The 23,328-nt window shown below is 37.0% G+C and overlaps 1 protein-coding gene across 1 annotated transcript in view; it reads right to left on the bottom strand.

Annotated features, from left to right (window-relative positions):
• Nucleotides 1–19,184, bottom strand: part of DACH1 (dachshund family transcription factor 1) — a 415,421-nt gene extending 396,237 nt beyond the window's left edge. Inside the window, exon 1 of the mRNA XM_032402881.1 lies at nt 18,340–19,184. Coding sequence (XP_032258772.1) covers nt 18,340–19,184 — 845 coding nt within the window. The remainder of the gene's footprint in view (nt 1–18,339) is intronic.
• Nucleotides 19,185–23,328: the final 4,144 nt, after the last annotated feature.

Here is a 23,328-nt window from a genome sequence, read left to right as displayed (position 1 = left end):
GCTTTATGTACTACAAGAACATGTGATACATTTAGGAAGTAAAGATACCTCGTACTATATTTAAGAACTAATGTTAACTACACTTTTATTTTGTTTTTTATATCTACATAAAAATCTAAAACACTTCTGTTTATGCTTTAATTTCTTGATCATAATCAAAATGCTCTAAAATTAAGAATCTCATAAGAATATTTTATTATAATTCAGTAATATGCAAACAAAAATTCCTTTAAAAAGCCAATTACACTTATAATGAGTGTCTACTATATGCCAGAAAATACCTGAGAGTTTTAACAACAATAGATGCAACATAATCCTCTATAATAATCCCAGTGAGGTAATTATTATTCACCAGAAATTAAACTTACTCAAGTTTTTAAGTGAATTAAGGAGTTCAAGAAATAGCCAGATCATCCTCTATCAGCAAAAACCTATATAGTTATATTTAAAACTGTTAACAGTTGATCACAAATATTTTAAAACTTTGGCTACATAAAGGAAAAATGCAGCAAAAGAAATCCACCTGGATTTCTCCTCCTTTTGTGAATTTTAGACATGAAATGCTGTTGTAGACAAATGCCAAGGAGAAAATCAATCAGATCCAGTTTCAACAACCTACTAAATTTCACAATATAACAAGGGAGAAACAATGTGTATTACATAATTTACAAAAATGTCAAGACATTGTCATAAATCTACAAACAAAAGCAGAACAATGGTATTCTGAAATAGGGAACTTTGTATTATATTGATGAGTTCACAAAATACTTGGCGGACACCAAATTTTATGTTAAGATGCTTGAATGTCTATCCCAAATTTATTTTCAAAACAGGTGACTACAGAAAAAATAATCATTTGGGGAATTTTGACATGTTTGGCAAAGAATAATTACAAATTATGCATTTGGTTTAAGAAAATCCTAGAGACTTAACTATAATAGAATGCTCTAGCCAAATTAAAAAGAAATCCAAGTTTCAATAGTACCTGCTTTAGCATAAGGAAAAAGGAAAAAAAAAAAAGCTGATTTAAACTCCTTTGGAATCTCTGCTTTCACAGAGAATTGCATGGCAGTTACTAAAGATATTGAATGTCATTCTCTGCAAAATAAAGTAAGTTATCCTTTCATATGCTATGGCCATATTTTGTCTTTTCTTGCTTTTCAAAGATTTAACCATGTTAACCATTATTCAAAATGGTTAACCATGTTAGCCATTATTTGAAAGTCAATGCCAATAAAATTTTAATAAATATTATATTTATAAAAAGACTTTGTAATTTTTCAAAATTCACAAATTCTTTGTTTTAATTGTTATGATTTCACTGTTACTTCCTTAAAAAGAGGTGAAAAGTGTGACAGCAAGAACCAAAGTAGATTATTCTTTATGCTTTTGTAAGCTGTTCTGGTAAAAGGAGTTTAAAAACATAATTGGGTGAGAACATTTAAGATCTAGTATCTTAGCAACTTTGAAGCATATAATTGTACACTTTAAACTTATAGGATGTTATATGTAGATTATATCTCAATAAAAAAAAGTAATTGAGAATTCTAAAGAGGTAACAACTCTTGAAAAGTACCTTACCATTTCTGAAGTGCTTTCAAATAACTATTATCACATTCCTATTCTCACAACCTTCTTTTGAAATAAATAGAAAAGTTATCTTCATTATCCCTATTTTACATTTGACAATATGGAGGTTCCAGTTGACTAATCCATCTCCCAGCAAGCAACTGATATCACCAGAACTTGAAATCAAGTTTCCTGATTGTTCTCATGACTCCAAGTTGTCTATAGATGAGTAAATCTCAAATCTACAGCTATTGTGGTCATGAAATACTTCTCTTGGATTCTCATGATAATCTCTTTTGGAAATAATACTATAATATTTTTGTGGGAAACAGTTCTCCCAAATTATGCTTGTTAATAAAGCCTTCAAAACTGAATTTTCATATATGTCTCGAGAATTAAATTTTCTTGCTAACCTAACTAACAAAAGTGAACTGGAGAAGACAAAAATGTATCTGTCAGTTGACTCAACACAGCCATAACTGTTTAACTTGTCTCACCCATGCCGCTGAGATCTGAAAACATTCATTTCAACATTTGACAGCATATTAACAGTCTCAATATTGTGGACTCCTGTTCAGTTTGCTATGGGCAAGAGACCATGCCATTACACAAGCCAGTAGATCGATTGGTCTTTGGTAGAATCTTAGTTTAAAACTCTTTAAGGCACTGATTTATGCACAATTGATCTGATCAGCCATGCAGTCAATGTGATTTATTAGCTAAGATGGCCAAAACACTTTTTTCTCCTTTTTCATGCAGTAGTAATTCACCTCATTAGAGGTAGAATCGTTATAGGAAGCTACTGAGAAATAAGAAGTTGAACCTGCTGGCCTCACTCCTTATTTCCCCCAATCTATGGATCTACCAAGCAGTAATAGCTAAGACCAAGGCTGCTGTGCACAGATGCAGAAGCCAGTGAGCTCACACCATGGCTAGAGATGGATGGATTGATTAAAGGGGATTCTAATACTCCTTCACTCTGGGACATTTGCAGACAGCAAACTTGTTCACTGAGCTTCATGAGAAACTCATTCATTTCATTTCTAGCACACACTTTTTTTCTTTATTTAACCACAGTAAGACAAATGACTTGTATTACCTTGTAATTATGGTGTCTAACTAAACATAAGACCAACAATGTGTATAACAAGGGTTGGCAACCTATCGTGTACGTGTGGAGATGCCTGCGAGTGTGCGCGCACACGGACACACACACACAATTATACTCCCAGTGTTACACAAGATCCAATTCTGAATAGCCCAGAAAGATTCACCTATGGGTAAAATACACGTGTAAATTTGCAAACAGTTATTTTTTCTATAATATATGAGGGGGAAATGTCTGTAGCTTATATATGGTACAAGCATTCCTTTCCTCTCATTAAGGTCTATCCCCCAGCCAGGTCCTTTATCTTAAGTCTGTACTGACCTCCTTAAAATTTATTAACAAATAGTTAAGGGAGGGAATATAGCAGGGTAAGGTAGGGCCATTCCATGAATCAGTTCTACTTTCCAATAGAGTATTTACTTGACACCTCTTCCTTCCACTCATTCTGCTGCTGAGAGCTCAAAGCCAGGAATCTTAACTCTAGTAGCCTCACCATGCATTTGCCTTTGACTTAACAGAGATTCTGCACATCACAGTGATTTCATAGGATAATAGCTGCCCCCTACACCTCATCTTTTTCTAAAAGAATAAGCATTCTGCCACTTCCCTGCCTGCCCCCCACCCACACTATGGATGCAGTAAATGAATGTGCAATACTCTACAACTAAAGATTTGACAGCCACACATTAGCATGATTATGCAGAACAAAAAATGTTGAGGGGTAGTACATTATTTCACTGCATATGTGCTATATAAATTGTGAATAGCTTTGATTAAGAAATCCAGATTTACTTAAGCTCAGTGACGTAATTTCTGTACAAAAGTATACTATGAACTCTACCTTTGATTAACTCTGACAAATGACTCCTTTAGAATATGCTGAATGAATGCACAATTTTTAAGCTGAACATTGTTTCCATAAAACAGGGCTTAAAATAAAACAAAGAACAAAATAATTTGCAAAATATATGAATGTTTTTATAACTCTCCCAGGAGGTAGAGCACCACCTGTCCTTATTACTAAATCAGCAATGCTAAAATGCCAGCATGGTTAGCTACTGAACTAGTTAAAAAAAAAAAAAAAATACTGTGTGTGTGTATGTGTGTATTTGTGGTGTGATGTGTGTGTTTGCATATTTGTAATCACATATTTGAAACCAGAAACCTTTACTGAAGGGTCTCAGGTGAAAATTTTGCAGTATAAGAACCATGTCAGTAAAGGAAAATACAGTCTGGGATCTGGAGTTCTTTTTCATTGGATCTTTGCTATTAACTATCAAAACTTTTTCTTTCATCTTCCCTATTAAAAGAGATTAGTTGAAAGCAAGTGGCTTCTCTTGATCTAGATTTTTGTTTCAAAACTTTGGCTGGATTAGTATTTAATAATTATATATTTAAGAGAATTAAAACTCCATGCTTATAATGCATTTAAAAATTTACATTATAAATTACATTTAGTATGCTATAATAGAATTAGTAAAATTCAGTTTATTTAGATATAAGTCCAACTCTCCAAATAAAACCTTGCTTATGTTATTAATGGCTTAACAGAATATTTTCTTTTCCTTTAGTTAATTGTATTTTCTTAGCACCAGTTTTATAAATAGAATAAGACACTCAAGGGAAAATACTGAGCTGGTACATAGTGGCTTTCTGGTTGCTGAAATCATTCACTCTCTGGACTTGTGAACCACAAAGCACCCACAGCTCCACAAATCTCAGCATAGCACATGCCATGTCATGTCTTACTGCTTTAACATAGTCCTCACATTCTACCCTCCCAATATAGTTAAACAGCTCAATATTGATGGGGATAACAACTGACATCATAGTCTACAGAATACAGTCCTGACATTAAGCACACGTTGTTACTATTTAAAGAGTTCAAATTTATCTTAACTTGGGACCACTTGGGATGAATATTTTAGTTGGAGACCCAAAATGTTCTTACAACATTGTCTCCTGTAATTTCGTTCTAAAGTGGATACGTAATCTAGTAAAATTCTCTGTGGGGTCTGCATGGGTGTAAACAGCAAGTGTACAATCTCTGACTAGTTAAGCTACACATTTACATGGTGAGAGTACCAATGAGTGCGTTTCATCAGACATTCCTGGAAGCTGTCGGGCCAATAGGAGTGGTTTGAACTGGTTCCTTAATCACTGTTGAAATCACTGATAGTACTGTCTGTCCACACTATGACAGACAAAAGCTGAAATGTATTAAACATAGCAATCCATCATCTTGCAGATGGAAAGCAGGAGCCAGGCCAGTTCAGAAGCAGTGACTACCCGCTGCTTAACAAAGACTGGAGCCCTGACAGTTCAGTCCCTTCCTAGCCCCTCACGGCCACCCCTCCATCTAAGATGAATGAATGTAATCAATGAGGGAGAAAGCCTGCTGAGGACCTCAAATTCAAGCATTGTGATGTTTAAAATGCTTTTTTTTTTTTCATAATCAGAACTGTTGCTTCAACAATTTTCTCCAAATATAAAAAGATAGGTATTTAAGTAAACAAATGAATGAATGAATAAATGAATGGACCATGGATTCAAGAAAGCATATCCTGGAAAATACTGCATTGGTTGGTATACCACTAAGTTTGGAGAGCTAGCTTTGAAAGAAAGTTATGATACCAACTAAGAGGAAGTTTTAAAAGAAAAAAGTCACTCAATTAAGGGCAAGTTTCCATTGTTGGAAGCAACTTAATAGTGATGTTCTCTTTGAATGGCCAGGGGATTATTATTTTTAAAGAAGCACCAAATAGAAATGAAACGCTATTTGCTAAGGTTCAATTCATTTTGCATACTTGTTTCTAATAGGACATATGAGTCACAAAATAGCCAAAGGGACTGAAAAAAAACCTTCAACTGCTAACAGCACATTAACAAAGTATAGAAACGAAAGACACTTTTCTTTGGATTTCAGCCTTGTCATTTCCAATTTTCTGCTCCTTGGACATGCTTGTATTCAAATTCTGGAACATCTATTCAGCATATCAATCCTAATTAGACAATCTGGGTCTGGAAAGGATGAGAGCTGGGTCATTTGCATAATTTAATCATAAATACTCAGTGATACATATTTCCAAATGCATTTGTACAATTATCTTTTCATCCTTGGGGCAATGGTATTAATATGATTAGGCAATATTTCTGGAAAAAACAGACAAGTATGCACTCTTTTTAACTGCAGCTTAGGGCGATATGAAAAATTAATTAATTTCTGAAGAAAATCAATTTCTCTACGTGACCACATTAGACATTGCTAAACCAAGACTCAGAAACCTCTCTCAATCACTACACTTTATCAGGCCCTTCTAAATTCTGATTAGTATGTGAACAATTCAATAGAAAAACTAGTAATGTATCAAAAAGCATCTTAAATGTTGAAGAGATCTTTCGGTCTACTTTTCATTTCAGGGATGCTACCCTGCTTTACTTTAATGCATTGTTATTTAACCAGTCAATGAGAAGCCTCTGCCTTTGGTGTGAACTCATCTTGAGTGATCTTTTATTAATGTACATTAACCAATTTCAAGGACAATAGGATAAGGTTACTTTTGAAATGCTTTCGCAAGAAATGGATTTATATTCATCTAATATAATCTTAATTCACACAAGACTGTTTACTATGAAAACAATTAGATAAACTAAGTTGTCCCAAAGAGTACCATTGTTGTAAGAAAAACATTGTAACATACTTAGCACAGATATAAGAACCCAGGTGGCTAATCTGATTTTTTAAAAAGAGATTTGGCTTTGTATGTTGATTAGTACAAAAGAAAGAAATCACCTTTGTGAGTTTAAATGCACTATTCTTTTCTTTTCAATCAAATGAAAAAGTAGAAATTACTGCATGCAAATATTCAATATTCATTTAATTTGCATAAAGGTGCTTGAACAAATTTTTGATTCTAACAAGCTCATTTTTCATGCGTTTTGTCTTTCATCCTAATCTAGCATCTGTCATTCCTTTTTGAAGTTATTATCGGCCCAATTCCCTCTTGGACATGGTTGCTGGGTGACCGGTATCTTAGCACCCACTTTGACAGGAACAGATGTGAATCTGATCAAGAGATTTCCCAAGAGTACCTGAAATCACAAACAACTTTTGTGAAAAACAAACAGCATCCCTGTCATGGATCCTTATTTAACCTACTCCCCAAAAGAAAAAGCTAAGAAGTTACTCCAGATCAAATATACCATTTTTAATTTTATTTCCTAAACTTGGAACAAAATACATCTTAAAATATTATATTTTCATATTGTTGAAATTGGGGAAGCTGATCTGAATCTCAACAGCTCAAAAACCTAGTTTGTTCTGAATCTGTTAAATTTCATGATAAGTGTTTATATTTTCATGCACAATTTCACTAGAGTTTCTACAAAGAAAAAAGAACAGGATTCTTATGCGGATAATTTAGATGACAAAGATATTTAAGAAGATGAAATTTTCTTTGGTGTTGGAAGGCTTCCTCTATTAAGTATGATGTAGGATCTTGTACCAATATTAAGGATTACTGCACTCATAGAGAATTACCTAAAATATAAAAGTTCCATCTCTCCTTTCATGCATTTTATAGCAAGATTTTTTTAAGGTTAATTGTTTTGTTTCATAGTTCACGTGGTATACCATCAATCATTATTGGAAATAGAGCAGCAAAGTGCCACAGGAAGACAAAAAAGGTCATAGAAACTTCATATTATCACCATTACAAAAGTCAGAATAGGTTGCCTCTCCTGAACTAGATTCTTTTTAAGAACAGCATAATGTGGTTGGGTCATGTGATCTATCTCCTTTCCTTCCTTTCATCAGAGTAAGAGAAAATGAAAAGCAAGAGCCATGTTAAATCATCATCAAACCAGTTGGGTCAAACTTTCAAGTTAAATATTTAATCAAATGTTGATATTTTATAAATATGGCATCAAAGTGATCTTAGGGAACATCCAAATAATTGATTTAATTTTTCAGCTTCATTCAAGTGTCAAAGACAATGCAGAAAAACGTTAGCTTGTGAAAGCAAGTTTTTTTTGCCACACATCAGCCAACAGGAAAGAAAAAAACAACGCATGTTTAAAACCCTAAATATTTTCTCCTTGATAATCATGATTTATGATAGTAAGAGAAGTAGTATACTTTCCACTGGAAATTTCAAGGTTTTTACTCTAAGAACTGATTTGTTATAAGCATTCTTACTAGGAATTTTTATGTTTGGTTCTTGCTGGAAAATAACCAATTATCCAAATGGTCTTATCAATGTTAAGTGAAAAAAGAAGTGAAAAGTATTCAAAATTCTTTTTAATTTTGCATTGGGAAAGGAACATGCTAACCTCAGTTCCAAAAAACTATCATGAAATTATTCAATCATCATAATTGCAGATATTTGAGTAGGGGTATAAGTGTATGTATGTTGCTTTACCTTTTATAAAGTGTTTCTGTGTATGTAAGATTGAGAACAAGTCATTCTATGTGGAGAAGTATGTCTGTAGCCTAAACGATGGTCATTTAATACCATCAGTTATAAGCAAAGAGATATTATAACCCTATCAATTTATATTCATTATCTGTTTGTATATATATGATATAGCATTTTCATATTACAGAGATTAAGCAAACTAAATTCCTCTTTATTTTGAACAGATGATTAACTTAAGTTTTCCAACTCAGGCCCATCCACATAACTGAAGTACATCCAACTAAAACAGGAATAGCTTTTATGTATCCAATTTATCACTGACCACCTTCATTTGTTGCTATTAGTGGCAAAAGCAGCTTTCTGGAAACCCCTTCATATAGCCAACAAAAAAATAAAATATGGAATATAACCTTTTAAAATGTGAGTCTAAGAAAATTAAATATATCCATTAAAAATCCTTATTCTGTAATGTTATCACAGGGAACGACTCCCTAAAAGTTTCCTCCCCTACTTGGGCTGACTCTTCAGTGAAGGGAAATTAATAAAAAGTACATAATAAATGTCCAATTAAACAAATTTATGTTTAAGCTACTTATATCTAGGATATATATTTAAAAGGTAGATATTTTATTTTAAAAAGTAACATCTTAATCCCATGTGAAAACTTGAATAGCTGTAAAATTTTGATGGCACTTTGGCTTACCTGCAAAGTGTCACTTATGAATGATATTTTTAAAATTTCCTAAGAATATCTAGTTACTAAATTTGGTAGCCAAACAGGTGTTAACAGAAAGAAAAATCAAATTTGACCCAGAAGGCTCCAATATTAAGGTTTGAATTGGGATCAGTTCATTCCTTTCCCATGGGGTAACTTGTATAAATGTAATTCTATGGTTTCATAAAAGCAGGTCAAGTTTCTATCCCTGGGGGTCTTTTGGCAATTTGAAGCATGGAAGCACTGTTGCTGGCTACAAGTTCAAATCTGCATGTACTATCAATGGTGTGAAGAAAAAAAATCAGTGAACAGCAGACATATATTCATCTTTGATTATAATATGCACTTGTCAGAAGGTTCTCAGAGGGTAAGAATAAAGGTGTCAGAGCTCACAAGTCATAAAATATTTTGAAATCATTTTTACTTACTTATAAATATATATGCATACCGGATAATGCAATAAGTAGTATGGAATATGTTTTTAGATAACAAAATGCAAAGACGAACTTCTTACCAAATATCATTTTGCATTTATTATATTCAAGTTTTTTTTTTAATTCCACAGGCTTTAGATGAGGCAGAATTTTTTAAGTCGTCACTGTTTTATAACCTCCTTTCTACTTTACACACACACAAAAAAATGCATGCATTCTTGCACTTTTACCAATGATGTAATGACTTGACAAATGCCATGGAATGATTGAGAAAGTAATTGATTTCAATTTAACTGGACCTCTACCAGGTGTTTTCAAAGACAATTACAGTCCACTGCAAGAAGTGGTAATACACATCTTCTTATGTAGACCCGCAGATTAACCCATTGACCTCATTCCTAACTCATCTCATTGATGGCAAAGCTTTTAGAAGAGCAATCATTTTTTTAAGTTATGAAATTGTTTTCCTATCATTTACCCACTGATTTTAGAGGATATGCTTGCTCCAAAGTGCAAGTAGCAATGAAATAAACTAATAACAGAAATGGAGCAATGACATCAAGCACATTAAATGTTATTCTATAATGTACAGATTCTAGTACCTAATAGCTTAACATCTATTTCATACAAGTAAGATAATTCTCTGATATAAATATTTTCCATAGAGAATTAAAAATACATTTCAGTTATCATAAACATAAAGGTATAGGAAAATTAAGGTAAGTTTTTAATCACTGTCCTAATAACCATGTAACATTGTTTATTGTAATTATATTTGAAAACACTTAAGTATAAATTACTTCTTTTCATGCTAAAATTAATTTTAAATATATTTTCGGTTGTCATTCAGTAAAGTAGAATCTCTTTTTCAGTGTTATTTTATATTTCAAGAGATTACAGAAAGCAAAATTAAAGTCAATTTTTTGGTAAGTTGGTTGTCCTCCAGCCCTAGCTCCTACAAGTCTGTGTGTGTGTGTGTGTGTGTGTGTGAGAGAGAGAGAGAGAGAGAGAGAGAGAGGAAGAAAAAGAAAGAGACAGAGAGAAAGAGAGAGAATACATACACACATATACATATACGTGAAAGCTTTTCTAACAAAGATACTATAAATATTTAAGAATAAAAACATACACTACAAACGGGCTAAGGTTAATATAAACAAAGATATCCACCACAAAGACCTCTAAAGTACTGATAAAAATTTTACACTTGTTGCATACCGAAGGACATCTATCTTAGTATAAAATGTGTGACTGGTAATAGGACAATTAAAAGTGTTCTAAATTATTCATTTAAAATCCAAAGGCCCTATTAAATAAGTATTATTTCCAAGATATTTTAAATATAGAATGGGAATTAACACTTTTGGATATAACAGTATATTTCTGCAGAGCTGTGACGGGTTCAAAGATTTGTTACATCTTCAGTGATTTGCTTTGTTCATACATAATATAGGACTATGAATAATACAGTTCATTTACTGTTGCTATTAATAAAATTTCAGAATACAATCAGTTTAAGATTTTAACAAAATACTTGGTCTGCTTGATATGTGAATATAATAAAGTATTTCTTGATTAACATATTTTAAAGATTTATTTTTATTATCTATCCTTAAGCAATGACCAGTATCCCTTAAATTGAATTAGCAAGTATTTACTGCAAATGCTCTATGTGCATCCACAAAATAATTCCCTTTCAAATAGTACTCTTTCTTTCCTGAATATGTTTTGTTTGTCTTTGAAGAAAAGTATTATTTTTCTCCTGTTGTTACTGGAAGAGCAATGTAATTATTTAGAAACATTTGATAGTATAGAAATTCAAAGATAAGTTACACTGTGACTTTTTAATACTTTGCTTACCTCTCCATTCATTTATTCTAAGGAAAAGAAACATTCTCCAATTCTTCAATGTTACTGACCAAAAGTAACCAATATACTTAGTTGCCTATTTCATTATTGCTTTGTGAAAATCATGCCTGAAAAGCATATCCTTTTTTTTTTTTTTTTTTTTTTTTGGTCAAACATATACTACTTTCAAAATCCACTGCAGGATTAGTATAAGTCTACTTACATTAAATTGCATTTATGTTCTTCAGATCATAGCAAATAGTTTTGACTTCCTCCTAGAAACATGCAATGCATTCCAGGTATTATATTCATCTTACATAATAATAATGTTTTAGATGCTTCAGCTAAGCTGTCTTCTTTTTAAATCACTGCTCTCTAAAACTTTTTTTTAAAGCAGGTAGCTATTCAGTGTGTTGCTGTGCTGTATAGTATTAGACACATCAATATACTTATAAGCACAAGATTATCAGAGCAAAAAAATGATGATATAGTGAGTTTTCCAGTTTAGTAAGTTGTCTTTGACAACTTTCACTCAAGTCACGTACATTTAAACGTGTAAAAGAATCCCAGCTTGATATCCTGGCCCAGTTCCAAGCTAATTTGAATCAGAAAGCAACAGGGCCACACCTTTAACAAAATTCAGTCATTGGCCACTTCAATATCCAATTTAGAAAAATCTACAGATGAATTTCTTTAAATGGGTCAATTAGAATCCTCTCAGCATATAAAGTAAATCCAAGTCAGAATACACAAGAAATTTAAAGTGTACTTGGTTCAAGGTCCCTGGTTTTGGATCAAGTAGTGATTTGAATTATTCTCTTTATATGATTTTATATATATATATATATATATATATATATATACACACACACACACACATATATGACTACATATATAAATTGACAATTATCCGCTATTTTATTCAACTAATTTTAATTCTATCATTACTTTGAAAAACAATAAGATTTCATTGATTGATTGCCTAATTTATACTGAATGGATAGAAATTCTGTTCATAGTCATTTGCACATTTAAATATAAAGTTAATCATGAACTATAATACACACACTCTAAAAATTCTTAGAAACTTTCTCAAAGTAAGTAGGTACATCAAAATAAAGTGACCCACCAGTTAATCTAATAACAACTAATTACTGGACCAAATATAAATATACTAATCTTGGTATTCTTGTTTTCCAAAGAAATAATTTGGTAAACTAACCTCACTATTTGAATGAAGTCATTTCTGTAATGTGGCATATACTAAAAAGCATGGATCAACAATTAAAAGTTATTTTGAAAGACAGTCACTGTAGCAAAAATTACTTTTGACTGGAAACACTTCAGACAAATTGAAAAGAAGAGAAGTAAAGGAATTTGAGCACAATGTGGGCTCACAGAGCCTCTGCTGTGCCTGAAACACATAAATGTGAAGATCAGGGCCTTTTATATAACACTTATCTGAGCCCATTTGGTGGGCTTTTAATTCAGAGTTTTCTTCATTAAAAAATAAATTATTGAACATAACCAATATAATGGAAAACAGGTCCCTTAATGCAGTCTCAAAGCCTAAAAATATAAATATAAATGTATTTTTAATGTATTCTTAGCTAGAATGTTTAAGTTGTAGCATTTAAACAATAATACACATGTATATATGTATATACATAACTGACCAATCACAATGCAGTAACTCAGTAGTAAAGAGAATGGCACATGCTGGTACATGGCAAGGTCATTCTATTCTTTTAACAATTCAAACATAAAATGATAAAATTTTATCTTAATTACATATTTAAATACCCAAAGAGTTAATATCAACTTTTTTACAGTCCCTGTCATTTTAAAGGCCTATAACTTGATGTGACTTTTCTTCCCCTGTGAACAATCTGAAAATGAAATTCCTAAAAGATAAAATTCAGGCCAGCTCTAACTTTTTTAAAGAACCAAGTAACAAAAACCTTAAAATCAAAATGTTTAGCGAAATCTAGAAGACTCACCTGCACCTATTTAGAAGGCTTACTTCAAACTAATTTCTTCAAACAAAGATTCAAAGAGAAACAGTTTACAACCTGTGAGAATTGCATTTCTTATTGTATTTTGCAATACGTGGGTTCTATGTTGCTAATACAATGCAATTTAAATGGTTATTTTACTTGATTAACAAAGGCAATTGTGTGAAACAATTTGATAAAATAACTTGGAAAGATAAAATAATACTAATTGATAGTCAAAACACAAATTGTTCCTAAAATAACAACTACTTCGTTGCACATTAAGCTAATTTACAAATGCTACTTACATTCCAAAAACAAAACATCAAATGAGAAACAATAAAGCATATTATGTTTTCGTATGCTGGTGAATCACACATGGTAAATCACCAAAGAGTAGAGTGATTTATGCTCAAATCCAGCCAAGACTTTAATCAATATTGGGTGTCACATCTCAGGAGGTTGGGGGAGGTACTGAGGCAAAGGAGAGTGGCTAATATTGGTCTCAGTAATTTATATGCAACTTCCGTGAAATGTAGATTAAACAAAAAATAACAGCAGATTTGGACTAATAAGACGAAGGTTTACAAATTCTGTATTAAATGTGATACAAAGAATTTATGTTAAGGATGGGAACTCTGAAACAAAATAGCCTATTTATTTTACATAATATTTGCAGCTTCACAAAATAAAATATCCTATGAGCAATCAAAATAAGTACCTCAGAACATTAACTAGTCATCTGTGGAGTTCAGAGAGTAAACCATCTTCATAACTATGTGCACTCTTTACAATAATGACTACATGTATTATTTGAGACTAATTCCAAGAAAAACAACAGGTTTGAAAAATACCCAAATAACTCAAGACTCTGTATTAAGGCAGTATAATCTGATTGACCAAGGTAAATCTTAGGTCAGAATATTCTTAGATTTTGTTTATGTATTAGTTATTAAACTGTAATTCACTAACGTTTTAAAAGTATACAGAAATAAGTGGTGGAACCAAACTGAAACTTTCATATGTTAGGCCTTACTCTTCTAATTATGTCATATTTTTTAGGAAATGTTATAAAATGAAACATTAGACTCTCTAGGAGCCACTAATCAGCTGTAATACAAAAACTTCAAAAGCATAGTCTCTCTTCATCTGAAGTAATTTTTAATTTATCTGTGCCAAGTACGGTAATTATCTGTTAGAAGTGAATCTGTATTTGTGTTGAAACTTTCTATTACCAATGCAGAAGAAGTGCACAAGTCCGTGCCATTGAAAAACATGCAACGGGGGAAATGTTCAATATAGACTGGTTCAGTTTGCCATCTTTATTAAAACTCCTGACAAAAAAACAGAGCCAAGAATTGGAAAATATTTTATACTTTCTAAGCTAAAATTGCATCCATATATTACTACTGGACAAAAAAGACTTGAAAAGTCTTTCAATTTGCTGTCTATGGATGGTATTGACTTTTAAGACAAAAGAATACTGTTTGTGAATATATCTATATGCATATAAAATGTCTGATAAAATTAACTGGGATCTATTTAAGTCAAAAACTCCACAAATCTAGGGCTACATAAGACCTAAACCATAATCTGGTTTGAAAGATCCTGAGACAAAATCACCCTCTGGCAATATTCAGAAAATAAACATTTTAGATAACAAAATACAGCAGAGTCACTTTTTATTACCTGAACTCTCCAGAAAATTTGAGTCCTAAGCCAAATCTACAAACAAGCTACTGACTCATACAAACACAGACTTGACTATGTACATAAATACTTCTCTTTTGTTGTTGTTGTTTACTGGTTACCAGTTAATTAAGTGACCTCTGTTGCACCAGCCAAGTTCATCCAACTAATGTTTAGTTTAAAAATAATAACTGGAGGAAACTGATCAAGGTCAGACTCTGTCCTTTAACAACTTTTAAATATATTTCCTGACATTTTCTCTCATTTTTCAGACTCTTTTACTTTTAGCTTTACTATCAAGCAGGTGATAGTCTCTGTTTCATCTCCTTGTGGTAGTGACAGATGGCTTCAACATTTATTCTAGTTTTTATAGATAGCATACTGATGCAATAGCCCCAAGCAAATTAAATCCACTCTAAGGTTTGTCACCAACTTACTGAGCCACTTTGAGCAAGTTCATGAACCTTTTTTTCCTTTAACATCATTTTGGTTTCTCAGATTCTCTGGTATCTAAATGCTATTAAGAGACAGAATTAGATGTAAGTTCTGTAAAAAGATGAGAGTGCTAAGATTTGATGTTTCTTGCACACTATGTATATAGTATTTTATATAGTTTGCCTTTCTGCTCTGTTGTCTTATCTTCTGCATAAATTATTCCTTTAGATAGTCTCTTCAATAGCCAGAGGAGAAAGAAACCAGAATGAAAGAAATCAATATACCTAGGTGAATGAAAAAGGATCTTAACAGCAAAGGCGTAAACTGGACTTGAATGGAAAAAGTAATGTTAGTTTTGTAAATTCAAGATGCAAAATATTGTAGGTATTGCTTTCAAAGTTAAGAAATAAGACAGTAACACTTGTAATTATCATTAAAGGTAATAATATATTACAATGTAAACAGTATGTTTTGGTGAGAGAGAGTTCAATGATAAGTTTCTGTTTTTTTAGTTAGTGGCAGGGTTAGGAAAACCTAGGTAGAGATCTCCAATTACACATCTTCGAAGGTTAATGACTGCAGTATTTGCATGTATATAGGTTTGAGTAAGCCTTGTAGTTGATAAAAGATCAAAATGCAAGAGTAAATCAACAAACTTACCACGTTTAACTTAAAAATAACCTGAAATTGAGTTTTAGAATAACACACTTACTTGTAAAGTATTAAGACCAGGTGATTGAAATATAATTAGAGTATTGATGAAATATTTTTGAAGGGATAAAACAGTTCTATTGGATTTAACTTATCCTCCTGTGAAAGTTTAAACTCCAGAGCTATTGTTAGCCTCAGGGGAAAAAAACCAATTAAAACATTTTTGTTAATAACTTTAAGAATATTCTCCAACCATATAGTGAGGACTTCAGTTCCAAACTCTAAGCAAAAATTTCAGGAAGAAAAAATCAAGGGAATAATTGTAAGAGATTAACACTACCTGCTTTACGTTGATTATAACGTTGCTGTCATTGAAGGAAGTTTTCTCTAGCAATTTTTTTGTGTTATGTGAAATGGTCATTAATTATCTAGCACAGTATGTACTGTAAGAAACACACAAAGAGATTTCAAGAGCAGAGTGGTTTGATTACTAAAGAGAAAAACAGTAGCTCTTCACCAATTTACTGGATAGGTAGACAATTTTATAACAATCATATCTGAACTGGCTTCAAATTTCGGCTAGCATTCTTTATAACAACTCTGTAACAATTTTCTGCCCTGATTCGAGTAGTTTTAACAAAAGATTGTTGGCAAATATTTTATCGTCTGGACGTCCAAGGACTCCAATTATCTCGGTAAATGATATTTAGTGATCAAGATTACCCCTCAATCTTTACTGCCACCTGTCCATACTCTTGGGCACGTGCGCGCGCCTACACACATGCACGAGCTCTCAGCATTCACCCCCCCCCCCCAAAAATAGAAATGGAGGTTCAAAACCCAGACCCACACCCATGCCCCCATGCAAAGAATGGCAAACAAACAAGGAAAAGTTTCTAGTTAGGTCAGAATAAGACATTTGCAGGGTTGGAGTTGGAGCCTTTTTCGTCCTACAGCCTTCCCCCGGCACTAGCCAGAAGTCTTCGAAGGAAGAAATAGCCAGGGGCTTTTTCACCCCTGCTTCCTTCTGGTCTCGTCCTACCCCTCTTTCCTTCCCACCTCAGTTTCCCTAGCACTACCAGGGGACACACACCCTAAGACAGTACAACTCCGTTCCTTCTCTCAGTCTTAAAACTTGTTTGGAGGGTACCGAAGTCTCTGCGCAAATTTTGCGCGCAGTTCCCACGCGCCCGCTTCTGGTATCCAACTTTCCCTACTCTCTTTCTTCTGGCATCTCAACTTTTCCCTCTGCTTTGAACGGGGTACAAAGCGGAACTGTGAAAGCGGGTGGAATGATTTTTCTACCCCGAAACTGACAAGTTACCCCACTCCCGCCCCCTCTCGGTAGATCCTCCCCCAGTGGTTGTTCATTAGCATAAAACCGGTCCAGCCAGGCACCGGATCCCCCGGCCTCCAGGGTTCGCGCGCTTTGCCGGGCTGTGGTAGCCAGGGCACAGGGCATTCAGGTCTGCAGAATATCCCAATGCAAAGCTTGCACCTGCTTATCGCGTGAGCTACTAACCTTAAAAAAAAAAAAAAAAGGCAGAAGAAGAAAAGAAAAAGAAAAAGAAGAAGAAAAGAAAAACAGTTTGGAGAGACAGAAAGAGAGTGTGCGCTATAGTCTTCCTTCCCCATCTCTCCAGCTCAGCTTCCAAGAGTCTCAGGCACCCGGTCACCTCCCCCTACAGAAGGAAACCTGCTGGTTCCCTCGCATCTGCCCCGGGGCTAACGTACCCCTTTATCTCCTTTGCACAAGCTCCTATGCGGACACACGCACACGTGCGCGCACACAGACCCCTCCCCTCAGCGGGCTTCCCCTCAGGGCTTTGGGGCTGAGCTCGCTGCGGGCCCCTCGGGATTGTCCCGGGCCTCTCGGCCTCGGAGGTCTTTCCCCTCCCGGCCCCGAAGGGGCCCACTCCCGCGGCTTCCTTGCCGGCCCCTCACCCGGGGCGCGCACTCCCGCTCCCGAACCCTGCGGTCAGGGTCACGACCTCTCCCCGCCCCCGGGACGCCGCTCGGCGCCGCCGACCGGCCCCTCCGGTGCCCCTCGGCTCGCGGTGGAACCCGGGCCCGAGGGAGCCAGCACACCCTCGGGCGGCCGCGCTGAGAGGGGTCTCCAGACGCTGGCGCGGCCCAGGAAGGGGGCCGTGGCTCCTGGAAACGCACCGTCCTCCTCCTTCCCGCCCCCTCCGGCCCAAGGCTTGGGGTTCCCGCGTCCCACAGCAGCCAAGCCCCTACGCCCAGGCGAGCAAGGTGCGCACCGGGCGGAAGAGCGAGATCTGGGCAGGGTGAGGTGCCAACTTCTCAGAGGGCCGGGAGCGGCTGGCGAGCCTCAAGGAACGGGAGGAGAGGGCCGTGCTCTCCAGGGCGCGCGGCTCGCGGGCGCGCGGAGCAAGCGGCGCCAGGAAGGGAGCGAGGGAAGGGTGAGGAGGCGGGAGGGAAGGGACCGCGGGCGGCGGGGCTGCCCCCCGCTCTTTACCTTGCGTTGGTGCAGTCATTGTAGAGGGTCTCGAAGTCCTTCCTGGAGATGAGTTTGCAGCGGTTCACTCCGGGCTGGATGGCGCCCAGTCCCCTTAGGATGCGAACCTGTTCCACGTTGCACACCACCGGCGTAATCTCCAGCCGCTTCAGCTTGGTGTAGACCGTGTGCAAGCCTCCCACCAAGTGCTTCAGGAACAGGTCGAAAGCCTGGGGCAGGCAGATCAGCTCGCAGCCCTCCACCGTGAAGGAAGCCACTTTGGCCCCCCTCAGATCCACCATTTTGCACTCATTATTCTGAGGGGTGTTTTCCACTGGGGACGGGGTCGAGTACACGGGTTTCCCGGGGAGGGGGCCGCAGCTGCTGCTGCTACTGCTGCTGCTGCTGCTGCTGCTGCTGCTACTGCTGCTGCTGCTGCTGCTGCAGCTGCTGCCGGTGCTCGCGTTGATGGGGGTGCTGGAGGCGCCGCCGCCGCCAGCGCTAATGCCGCCGCCGCCGCCGCCGCCGCTGCCGCCGCCGCCGCCGCCGCCGCCGCCGCCGCTCGCGGTCGCCAGGCTGGGGTTGCAGTTGCTGCCGCCGCCGCCGCCGCCGCCTCCGTTGCCCGCGCCGCCGCCGCCGCCGCCGGTGGAGGTGACTGTGGCCGCCGCCGCCGCCGCCGCCGAAGCGATGGGCTCCGGCCGGAACAGAGTTGGCCCTGAGGACGCCGGGGGCCCGATGGACGGAGCCGGAGACGAGGTCGCCGAGGAGGTGGAGGTGGTGGTGCCGGAGGAGGAAGCAGACGTGGAGATCGGGGGTTGAGGGGGGACCAGCTGGGTCGGAGGGATCAAAGCCGCCGGCACTGCCATGGTCACATATAAGGGGAAACCGAAGAAGGAGAAGCGAGGGGAAAAGTTGCCACACACCCCGGGGAGGGGCAGGGGGAAAAAAAGAGGGCGAAGGAGCTAGGGGGCAACAACAACAACAACAACTCTAGGGGAGAACGAGAAGGAGAAAGGGAGAGAAAGGGGGGGAGAAAAGGAGGTGAGGGTAAGAAAGAGCGAGTGCAGGAGGGGCGAGCGCGAGAGGCGCTCTGGAGAGAAACGCACAAAAGTGTCCCGCAAGTCGAAATGCGAGTCCTCTCCGGGGGCTGGGATTGGGGGCTGGTTTGGGGGGGGCGGGGGCGGGGAGGGTCGGCTGTTGTTGTGTGGGTCCCGCTCTAGCACAAAGTTAAGGATGAAGGTGAAAAGGAGGAGGTTTGAAGGACTTGGGTTCTCCCTGGCAAGTACATTGATCAAAGATTGAGAGGGGAATGACAGAGAGAAAATGAGCTGAAAAGTGCAGGCTGCCGGCTGGACGAGTTGTTGTTGTCACACGGTGCAGAGGGGAGGAGCTCCGGAAACTTGAAATACCCTTTGAAGCCGCAAAAACCTCACTCACTAGTATTAACCCAAATTATCCAACCAGGAACTCGGAGCAGACACTCCGAGAGCGCGAGACACAGAGGGAAAGCGAGTGAGGGAGAAAAGAAGGAGGGGAGGGGGGGGATAAGGAAGAAACTATGCGAGGGACGGAGAGGAAAAGCCGGGGACACAGAAGTGGCAATCGGAAAAGGAGAGGGAGATGATCTACTTCTCTTCTTCTACTACCGTTAGATTGCATGTCTAATATTCCATTTCGTCCGCGACGACTCGTAATTTTTTTCCAAAACCTTCTAAGCAATCGCCTGCCAACTTACAGAGGAGCCAGAACGCTCTGAGCTCTCCTTCAAGGATTTAGGATAGATCTCCGCTCGTTTTTGCAATAAGATATAAATGAAAACACATCCCCTCACTTGATGGTTATTAAGAAATTATTTTCAGGAAGATTCACATGTAAGCAAAGCCTATGTTTTCTGCATCTGATTGTTTTACTATATTTATTAGATTATTTGTTAGTGTAAAGATAGTGAAAATTCCGGGACAGCTTTCAAATTGTGGGGGGAAAGTCAGTCTGAAGTCACTTAAGAATAATGAAATCCTCTGTATTCAGTTTCTTATTTCCTGATAGAGTGTGGAAAGAAAGAAATGCTTGCCATGATGTGGATCATTCAGAATAACTTCACTTTCACCCCAAAGGCAGGTCAGAAATGCTTATTTCTAGAGACTTTAAAGAGATCAGGCATCCTTGAAGATTTAGAAAGTGGAAAACAAGAAAACACTGATTTTTTTCTTAAACTCTGTAATTGATTCACCTGTCTTGCATAGAAAACAACTATCCTCACATCCTTTAAGACCCAATGCTAATTGCCAGTGTGTCTTATGAATAACACATTTTCTTTCATATTTGAGAAGTTTCAGTGTATTTTGGGGAGGTCCTTTTCAGTTTGTCAGTACAAATGTGTTTTGTAAATAATGAAAAAGAAAACAAGCTCACTAGTTGACTTGTAAAGGCAGAAAGGGTAGCTGTGCTTAAAAATATTAGGCTGAGTTTAGACTGTCTTCCTCTTTGCCCTCCTCTCTCCTTCTTTTCCCTTTCTAACTTGTTGCATGGAGGTATTTTTTCCAAGGATTTTTGACCAACATATGATTTGAGCATAGGTCAAGTTTGTTCTCTGTTTGTATCTCTAGGAATCTTAAATAATTAAGCTTTAATCCTGCCTACACATGTTTATTAACGTCACAAGATAGAAACAATGCTTTAGCTTTGGGCAGATTTAAAAAAAAACTATTAGCATCAGATTCACAGTGTTGGAAAATTTCATAATGAAATTCTGCCATTTTGGTGCTGAAATGATTATCACATTTCTCTTTGTCATTTTAATTCTCTAAACTTTTTGAAGTTTAGTGTCAAAAGGTGCTGGAAGTATCTACAGAGAAATATGGCACCACTGACTAATTTGTCTAAGTTGATGCTAAACTTTTTGGGGCAGAGCAGTTATATCAGGAGGCTTTTCTGGGTCATAAGAATTCAGAAAATTGATTGTTGCCAAAAAGTAGATAAACTTCTACAAAGATAGCTGAAGTTTACACAGTTGTTTGACCTAGTTAGCCAATGTATTTTAATACACTCAGAAATAATTTATATTACTTTTTCACTCCTCCTATCAGTCCTCCAAAATAGGGATTTGATATATATCACATATATCAAAACACTATATTAAGTGTTTACACATGTTTTGGAAAATCTTACCTTTTTTTAAAAATGCCAAATTACTATGTTAATGAGTGGAGGAGAAGAAGATATTGAGCCCTGAAACACTAATTTTATTTTGGAATTGCATGCCCAACTTTAATAAACTCTGATGTAGTTTGAAATGCTAAACTACAGCTTCCTCATTTTAAATTCTAGATCCAGAAATGGGAAAAAAAATTGGAATTAAGTGCTAAAAATCTGCCCTTTCCATTCTCATTTCTCACATTTCCTTAAACTGCCACTCAGCCAATACCTGCCATATTCGGAAGCCACAGGCAGGAAGTAATAATAGCTGACCAAGCCATAATCCCACCCAGCTTCGAAGCAAACTCCAAATTTTCTGCAGGGAATCCTGCGCCTCCCAGCACATGCTCCGTTCCGGGGTAGGGCTTGGGGCATTTACCTCCACCTGAATGGGAGCTCACTCCCCACCTCAGGTCTCTAAACCGTTTCTGGGAACTACCACTTGCCCCTTTGATCAAACAAAGGATTAGAAAAAGCATATAATGCAAATTAAAATATGTTAGAAAAAAAAAAAACCTCAAATATTTTAAGATTTAAGATTCTTTCTTTCCTTCTTTTCTTTTTCTCTTCTTTCCTTTTTTTTCTTTTTTGAGAAATGTTACCAATGATTAAGGCAAACAGTATTTAACAACAGCAGATAAATCAACTCCTCAGAGATTTCAAATTCTCACTCTTTTCACTGCATCTTTAGCTTTCAAAGCTTTTGTCTTGTTTGTTTATTGTTTTACATCTCTGGCTGTTTCAGGTCCTCTCCCTCCATCTCATCTTTTCCAACCTGCACTCAATTTGCATAAGCAAAACTCAAAGTACTGTAACTGATATTAGAAAATTCTGCCTGTGTTTTGTGAAGACGTATTGTGCTGAAATCAATAAGACTGTTTAAAATTCAAAGACCTGCAAATCGTTCTGTTTGTCCTTTGATAGGGCCTGTGCTGATTAAAATGCTACCAAGAAAGCTTAATTGCTGCACTAATTAAGAAGTCTTTAATTTCTTTCCTAGGATGTCGTTTGAAGCTGAGCTTGTACCAGTTCAGGGAAGGTATTTTCTTCCCTCCCTCTGCCCCCTCCTGGCCCCTCCCCTCTCCTCCCCGCTCCTCCCGTGCCCCCGACGCCATCCCAATGAATGGGAACTAATAGAGAGAGTGGTCTCAGGTCTCACCATCTATTACTTAACAAAAATTGACACAGGATACAGAGTTCAGTGCAGTATGAAATGCAGTTTTCAGAAGAGCTGTAAGGTTGCAGGAGACAGTAAGGAAATACAGAGTAGCTGTTGCAGCTAAAGTCCCGGTGAATACCTGGATGACAACAGGCACTTTAGCTGGATGATGAGGGCTTCCTATTTGGTTAAAAGGGGGCAGTGACAAGGAAATACTTCTACTGAAACAGGGAAACATAAAAATGTATTTTCCAAACCTGTGGTTTAAAAAAGAAGAATAAATCTATAGGAAGGAGGATTTATAGTTGGGATTTGGTAAGTATCATTTTATTTTATGAGTATAAAATCATGAATTCTATGGGGATTTATTTTTGACCCTTTTTATAACCCAGGGTGGCATAGCTCTGTATTACATCCTTTCCACCCTTTTCTATTGACCTATTTTATTCACTGATTTCTCAAGTGGGGAAACTGACTAAATGATTTCACAAAGCTTTCTCTGTAATCAATAGTCATTTTTTAGGTTTATTCATGCTGCATTATAATTCTGGTAAATGACTGTAAAGCAGAAGATTGTAAGAGAGATACCAATATTGACAAAGCCAAGATAAGTCATGTCTTTAAATCTTCAGAGTTTCAGTATAGCAATTGATATA

The sequence above is a fragment of the Phoca vitulina genome, unplaced genomic scaffold (assembly GCF_004348235.1).
Source record: "Phoca vitulina isolate PV1807 unplaced genomic scaffold, GSC_HSeal_1.0 scaffold5, whole genome shotgun sequence".
In the NCBI taxonomy this organism is placed as follows: Eukaryota; Metazoa; Chordata; class Mammalia; order Carnivora; family Phocidae; genus Phoca; species Phoca vitulina.
The sequence above is the reverse complement of the archived record's forward strand: the minus strand, read 5'-3'. Positions and strand labels throughout refer to the sequence as shown.